A 7,586-nucleotide genomic window follows, 5' to 3' on the forward strand; every position below is an offset into this window, starting at 1 on the left:
AAAAAAAAAAAAAAAAAAAAAAAAAAAAAACAGTCTGAAGTGGTACTAAAGGAAGTGTAAGAGACCAGAAAGAAGTCCCAAGTAAATGCAGAGAGCTTTCAGAGTGAAATAGAGCTAGGTTCCCATCCTCACAGAAGCCCCCATGATGTGTCTTTTTCATTCACTCTACTGACACCTTCCAAGGCCAACTTTTCCTCCTCCCTGCTTAAGAGCTCTCAGGCCAGGTTCCTGGCACAATTCTCAGAAAGAACAGCCCTCAGAGGAGGGAGCAGACCTTGTATAAGGAAAGACACTGGGCTGACATTTGTGTCTTGCCTTCCCGGACATCTGAGGTTGGGGACCCAGACCCTTTCAGCAGCAGCTTGTTGGCTGATGCTTCTCCAAAATCTCTGTCTGCTTCCTGCCCATGAAGTACTACACCTACAGTCTTCCCCCTAGTTCTGGGCTTTCTTCAGCATGCACTGCAATGCAGCTTTGGTGACTGGGGCTCACCCTCTCCCCTTCGAGGAGAGGAGTGTAAGTCTGGCTTCTGCCCGAGGGGCCATCCACACTGTCAGGTCTCTGGGGATGATAGTCTGACCCTTGCTTCAGGGCTGGGCAGGTGGGAACTGGGAGGGAGTGAGACGGCCCCCAGGAGCTTCCAGGCAGTTGGACCTGAATTTGCAGTAAAGTTTGTCATCTTTCAGGGGGCTCAGGGCACCCACCTGGCTCCCTCTACCAGGCTGTAGCAGGTACTGAGTGCTCAGGCACTGCCTTCCCAGCTAAGCCCAGAGAGCCCAGCCTAGCAGGTCCTGGCTGAAAACCTCTAGGGTGCTGCTGGAATTTGGAAGAAGAAAAACACCACCACTCCCAGCTCTGAACTTCTCAGCCTAAAACAAACATGCAGGAACATGGTTATGCACAACTAACAAACAACTAAAATATTAAACTGTTAAGATTAATTTAAATTTTAGCTTACAATCATTATACACTAGATTTCTTTTTTAAAACAAATCTTGATTCTCTCTTTTTTTCCTCCCTTGTAAACTTTTTATTATTTTTCTGATTTAAATTTAGTGGCTTAAAAGTACTAAGGGAATTGTGTAACCCTTACTAGAAATTTTGAATATAAAAAGGTTAAACGAATGTATTTTATCTATGAAAAGATATGGCTTGAGAATCTTAGCATTTATGTCTGTGAACATGGGAATTTTGGTCTTAGCTAATGTTTAATCCAATGTAACTATCTCAATTCGGAAAAAAAAAGAAAAAAGAAATTCTGCCTGGATTGGTATTTAGTATGGAAAGGCAGGATGCTTTGATGCTTCCTCAAACCTTGGTGAGCACAACAGAGCCCCTCGGCACTGAATAGATGCCTGTGGGGATTGACTTGTCTGCTTGCAAAGGACTCCTGTACAATTACCAAATCTATTAAGCTGCAGGATTTTGCAATGCTTCCACTAAGCTTATTTTGGTAGGATTGCAGCATGCTACCTGTGTCGCTGCAGAATTGACTTCCTCAAACAACTAACCAAATCATTAGATAAGGTAGGAAAGGTGCTGAGGGGAACCAGGTAAATCCAGATTCCTGGATCAGATTCCCTGACCTCCCCTCAGTTTGCACAACCCAAATTCTGCCAAGGCAAATTCACATTCCTGATGTGATGAGTGAAAAGTAGAAATTGAGAAGACTGAATTCCAAAGGAATAATCTGCCCATTTGATGGAAGGGTAAGGAGAGGACGAGTAGCTGTAGAGTGACTGTGCTAAGGCAAGAAGTGCAAGACAAGAAGTGCAGATTCAAGAGGAAAGAATAGGGCTGGGGAGAAGACAGAGCTGATACTGGAGAAGGAGAGAGGGTTCCGAAGGGATGGGGGAACAATACTGGAAGAGACAGAAAAAAACAGAGAAAAGGAGAGATGCAGAGACCAATTCAGAATCAGAGGGAAGGGCTGGGAGAAATAGATTGTCCCATGCACCCTTCAGGTCCCAACAGAGACTCAGAAGAGAAGGATGTGTGCTGGGGGTTTAACCCCCTTTCCTAGCTCTGGGGCCGCAACTGTTTAAGGCCAGCTGCCACCTTTCTTAGAAACAGCAGCAGTGCCTAGCAGCACCGTGCAGATCTTGAACCCAGCTCAACGGATTCTCCAAACAGAGAGCAAATCCCGTGCTGCGAACATCTGCGTGCGTGTGAGCAGGCTAGCGAGCCAGTGTATGTGTGCGTCAACGGATTCTCCAAACAGAGAGCAAATCCCGTGCTGCGAACATCTGCGTGCGTGTGAGCAGGCTAGCGAGCCAGTGTGTATGTGTGCGCGCGCGTGCGTGCCTGTGTGTGTGTGTGTGTGTGTAGCAAGCCTATCTCTTTCCCTCACATGCCCCTCATACTCCCTCTCTTCCTCCTAGCTCTCTTCCTTCCCCCTTCCTTCCTGCCCTGGCATCGCAGTCACACTGGAAAGAGGAAACACCCCGGGTACCTGGGATGAAGAGCAAGGCAGTCGTGGCGGAGAAGACGATCCAGTAGGCGGGATGGTACATCTCGACGCTGCGGTGCGCTAGGCTGCCGGGCTCGCTCCTGCCTCTGCTGCTGCCTCCGCTGCTGCCTTCCTCTGTGCTGAATTCTGAACAGGTTTAAATCCAATGTTTGCAAAGGGAGGGAGAGAACAGGAGAGTGCGCGAGAGATGGGAGCAGGCAGGCAGCGTCTCTGGGTGTGTGTGTGTGTGTGTGTGTGTGTGCACACATACACACAACTGGTAAGAATCATCAGCACCAATCTGCACAGGGCTCCGCGCGGACCTCCTCCGAGCCACGCATTGGCTCCACTCTCCTGAGCGACACCAGGAGACTTTCCTGTTTGGAAGGCTCCACTCCGAGGGGAGTTGGAACCTGCCCCTGGCTCACCCCTCCCCGGAGCACAGCAGTGCGCCTGCTGTCCCTGTGAGTACGCCAGCGTGCGCTCCCGTGGGCACTCCACTCCTGGGTGGGCAGTGGGGGTGGGTCTGGCACTGTTGGTTTAGACCTGGCCCCAGCAGGGCTCAGGACATAGCAGAGAGAGAGAGAGAGAGAGAGAGAGAGAGATTGCTCCTTGGCAGAAATGTGACCAATGCCCATGCCAGTGCCAGTTTCTATCCTTCCTCCTTTCTCCTGGTCTCCAGGCACAGATGCAGCAGATCTGCAGCCCACAGGGAGTGCTCAGGAGTTTAAGTCTGCACCCCAGTCCCCCATTCTGCTACTGGGAGCTTGGTAACAATCTGGTTTTCTTCCCAAGGGGAAGATGGGCATGTTAAATTGTGTGTGTGTGCGTGTGTGTGTGTGTGTGTGTGTGTGTGTGTTTTCTTTTCACCAAAGATGCAAAGAGAATTGGCCAGTTCCCCACAATTAGAGCATTCTGAAATTCTACAACGCTAGAAGCCCAGACAATTGCTATGATTACAACATAGGCAGGGATATATTCAGATTAGACCTCAAGGAGGTAGAAATTGCTGAAGTCATCAGAAGTCTTTAAGAGGAGAAGCCCACAGAGGGAGGGGTACCTATGGCTTTTGGCCTGATTTCCTTGCTTTTGCTTCTCATGATCCAGTTTACCTCTTGTGGGATGACAGTTTGTGTGGATAGTATTTCTGGGTGGGATGCATCTTAGAATCTTACCACACAGGCATCTACCCTAAATAGGCCTGCAGCCCAGCACAGAGTGCCCCCTGAACCATACTCTGTACCTGGAGAAGGCATTGCAGGAGGGACTGGGGAGAGGATGTCTCTCCCAGATGGATTCTAGCTCAGTGCATGCTCAGCCTGAGATCAGTGGGTGAGCGACTTTCTAGGGAGGTACACTTTTCCTTCCTTCTTTCCTATAATTCATAATACTTTCCCAAGTACCCACTATGTGACAGGTACTCCCAGGAGCTATTTCAATCACTCCTCACCAGAGTCTTGCCTCAGACATTGCTCTCTGGGATTCCTTGGCTAGGAGAAAAGATGCCAGCTGACAGAATGCCGCACCCTCAAGGTCTGTGTATTACAAAATCCATGCAGTTTCTATTAAGCAACCAAGTTATTTGGCTCTCAGCCCCTCCCTCTCTAGAAAACAGACTTGTTTGCTTTTAAGGAAGTACTATAGAATAATTGATTACTGCTCTCCTTATGAACTTTATGGATCCAATGGACAACACAAGATGCTAGGTAATATCATCAACCTATCCTTACTAAGAAGTTTCTGCTTCGTATAAAGTCCTTTTCTTTCAAGGCAGAACATAAGAACACTATGATTTTTCCTGTCTGAAAATGGGCTATAATACATTTGGAATGTTTGTGAATGTATATAATATCATCAACCTATCCTTACTAAGAAGTTTCTGCTTCGTATAAAGTCCTTTTCTTTCAAGGCAGAGCATAAGAACACTATGATTTTTCCTGTCTGAAAATGGGCTATAATACATTTGGAGATAGCAGCATGTTTGTGAATATATATAAAAGGTAGTAAGGCCTATACACTCTAGGTATTAAATTCTGCAGAACCCATAGTTACAGGTGTGTCACAAGCTGATGTGTGAGGCCTCATAACAGTGATAGGATCCCATGGAAGTACACAGGCACCAGTAGAGAATGCTCTGGAAAACACAGCTGGGCTGGAGTGGCCTGCAGGGACCCACGCCATAACTATAAGGCTGTCTGGTCTGGTAGAGGAGGTGGAAGACTTGCATGAAAACTCTTTAGGGAAAAGCTGAGATGAGTTGGGGGAGAATGTGGGAAACAGTGAGAGAGACCTGGGCTCCAAGGGGATGATTCTGAAATTGCTGCCAGGAAGCAGTTAACTTGTTTTTGAGCTGGGGATGACTCTGAAGCAGGGGTGTGATTTATAGACCTGAGTCTGGGACACCCTGAGACAAACTTACTTACTAATGGACCTGGCCAGGGTCTGACACATTCTGGAGCTGGGTGGGAGCAGTGGAAGAGGGAAAGAAGGGGGCTATGTGTGAAAGAGGAGAATCAATAGAACTTGGGGACTGAGGGCATAAAGATGACAGATATCATGTAATCACAGTATTGAAATCCACGTACCACAACATACCACAGTGATATAGGCACAGCTATGTTTATAGCAGCACAGTTTGTAGTAGTTAAAACTTGGAAACAGCCTAATTTCCCATCAGTTGGAGACTAGATAAAGAAGATGTGTTTTTCTGCAAAATGGAGCACTCAGTCATAAAGAATGAGAAACTAGAGTCATTCATAGGAAAATGGATGCAGATTGAGGCCATACTCTTAAATGAAATAAATAAGGCACACGTGCTAAATACTGAATAGTTTCTCTGGTGTGAAAAACTAAAAGTGTAAATAAGATCCTAATTGTATAACTGATAATGTGAAACAGGAAGGAAAGGGCTAAAGGTGTAGGGGAAGTGGGAGGAATAGGGGAAAGGAAATAATGGAAAAGAAAAAATATGAGAAAAGAAAAAATGGAAACAAAGTCTTTGTAAACAGGAGGCATGGAGGGGGTGAGGGGAGGGCAGAGGTATGGGGAAAAAATGAGAGCCAAGACCTGTCATGTAAAGGTACAAGATCTCAATGATGAATGTAACTGTACTGTATACTTGAAAAGTACCAATAAACTCAATTAAAAAAACCAGAAATCCATGTACCAGGAATTCTATTATAGCCTGTATTTACTTTCTCAACAAACCATTGAAGTAGGTGCCAGGATCCACAAAGTGTAGAGAAAGAAACTGCACCAGAATTTACATAGCTTCTCCAGTGTTGCGAGCAGCTCCTGCACACCGGAGTTGGGGCTAGGCCTGCCAGATGCAGGAGAGGAAGAGAGAGGCATTGCTGCTGGGGAGGAGCAGCCCCTACCCAGGGGGCTCAGCAGGCTCTTCAGATATCAACTAAGCACTAAGCACCCAGAGAACACAGAGAAGCACTGTGCACAGCCCTGCACCACACCATCAGGAAAGAGAGACACACACATGCTGCCAGTCAGCATTCCATCTCTGCCACAAACACTTGAGATGATCGACTCATAAAGGGGAAAGGCTTATTTTGGCTATTTTGGAGGTGCCCATCCATGATGGGGAATACACTACCTTCAGACTTCTCAAGAGGCACAGAATACTTAGGAAGGGTGGAGCCAAACTACACTCCTACTGCTGGAAATTAAGACAGAAACAGGAAGAGGCTGGAATCCCAGACCCTAGGCCCCATCTCTCAAACATGCCCCGCCTCTCAGTGGCTCACTACACTGAGGACCAAGCCTTGAACACAGGCACCTTGGGGGACACATAAGATTCAAGCTATAGCACACTGGCACTCAGGAAACTCAGGAGGACAGGAACACACGTCCTTGTGTGGGCTCCACCAAAATCCTAGGTGCTCTGTGCTGTTCTTAATTTTTATTGTTCCCTTAATGCTAGTCCACTCCACAGATGAAGAAACAGACCAGGTTACAGAAAGTCACAGATAAACTTCAGGTATTATTCAAAGTTTACGTTCTTTTACTATTCTCTGTTTGGGGATATTCTATAAAATAATAGTGCCTAAGATGATCACCTCTCTTTAGGGAGACATTTACTCTGAAAGCATGAAACCTTGGGTTTGAAGCTTACCTTGTCACTCACCTGCTATGAGACTTGTTTTAAAATATTTGTGCTTTAAAAAATGTTCACTCAGTGGAGCAGCCTCTTTCCTAAGCCACATCTAGGTACACACACCAGGCACACAGTTTCACATACTCTCACCTTTTAATTAAATCCACACTTAGCAAACATCAATGTATATCCAGATATAACTTATGTGTTTTAAAAATGTGTGTACCTGATAAACTCTTTTGTAAGGAAACTTATAAATATGTATTTTCATGATCAATTCTGCCAGGTTAAAACATATGTCTCTCTTATTTTAAAAAAAAGAAGAAATGTATAAATGCATGTTTAATCAATAGATGGCACCAACTCTGAACAGAGATATTACGGTCTGCTGGGTCTATTTAAACATCTTAAAATATACAAATACAAATAAAAATGCTTCGATGCATATTTACTAAGGGGACAATTCTCTCCTCTGGAGTAAATAATATGCAATTTTATACCTTCAGTGAATCTTCTTTTTTTTTCCTTCCACCAAAGTAAACAAAATCATTGAAACTGCATCCAAACAGCAATAGGTAGGGGGACAAAGCAAATAAAATGGGGCAGCCGTGTGAGGGGCGGCTTGTCACACTTTTTCTCCTGTGAGTCTCCTCTGCTTTGAACCCCAGGAATGTGAACAGCATATCTCTGTATGAGCAGTGACCAACTCCTTAGAATTGGCAGAAAGAGAGATGCGGGGCCAGGATGAACCTTCACCTGTCATATTCTTTCCTTTACTTGTCTTTCCCCCCCTCCTCCTCCCCTTCCTCTCTCTCTCTCCCTCCCCGCTCCCCTTTCTTTTGGTACTAAAGATTGAACCCAGGCCCTTTGCCCTGAGAGACATCCCAACCTAAGGGTCTCCCTAAGTTGTTATGTTATACTGCCTGGGCTGAAGCTTGTGATCTTCTTATCTGTTTCCCAGAGAGCTGGGTTTTCAGGTGTGTACTACCATGCCTGACCTTTTTCTTTTTTATACAGAAGACCACACTA

The 7,586-nt window shown here is 45.8% G+C and overlaps 1 protein-coding gene across 4 annotated transcripts in view; it reads right to left on the reverse strand.

The window, feature by feature from the left end:
- Positions 1-2,895, reverse strand: part of Opcml (opioid binding protein/cell adhesion molecule like) — a 1,123,264-nt gene extending 1,120,369 nt beyond the window's left edge. The window contains exon 1 of one of the 4 annotated variants that reach the window (XM_033764434.1): positions 2,453-2,890. In XM_033764434.1, the coding sequence (XP_033620325.1) occupies positions 2,453-2,718 (266 nt within the window). In that variant the 5' untranslated portion in view covers positions 2,719-2,890. Of the gene's footprint in view, positions 1-2,452 lie in introns of all 4 variants that reach the window. The other 3 variants (XM_033764433.1, XM_033764432.1, XM_010642060.3) reach the window with 3 other exon arrangements.
- Between the last annotated feature and the right edge of the window lie 4,691 nt (positions 2,896-7,586).

The sequence above is a fragment of the Fukomys damarensis genome, unplaced genomic scaffold, assembly GCF_012274545.1.
Source record: "Fukomys damarensis isolate Sample0158 unplaced genomic scaffold, DMR_v1.0_HiC HiC_scaffold_16, whole genome shotgun sequence".
Lineage (NCBI taxonomy): Eukaryota > Metazoa > Chordata > Mammalia > Rodentia > Bathyergidae > Fukomys > Fukomys damarensis.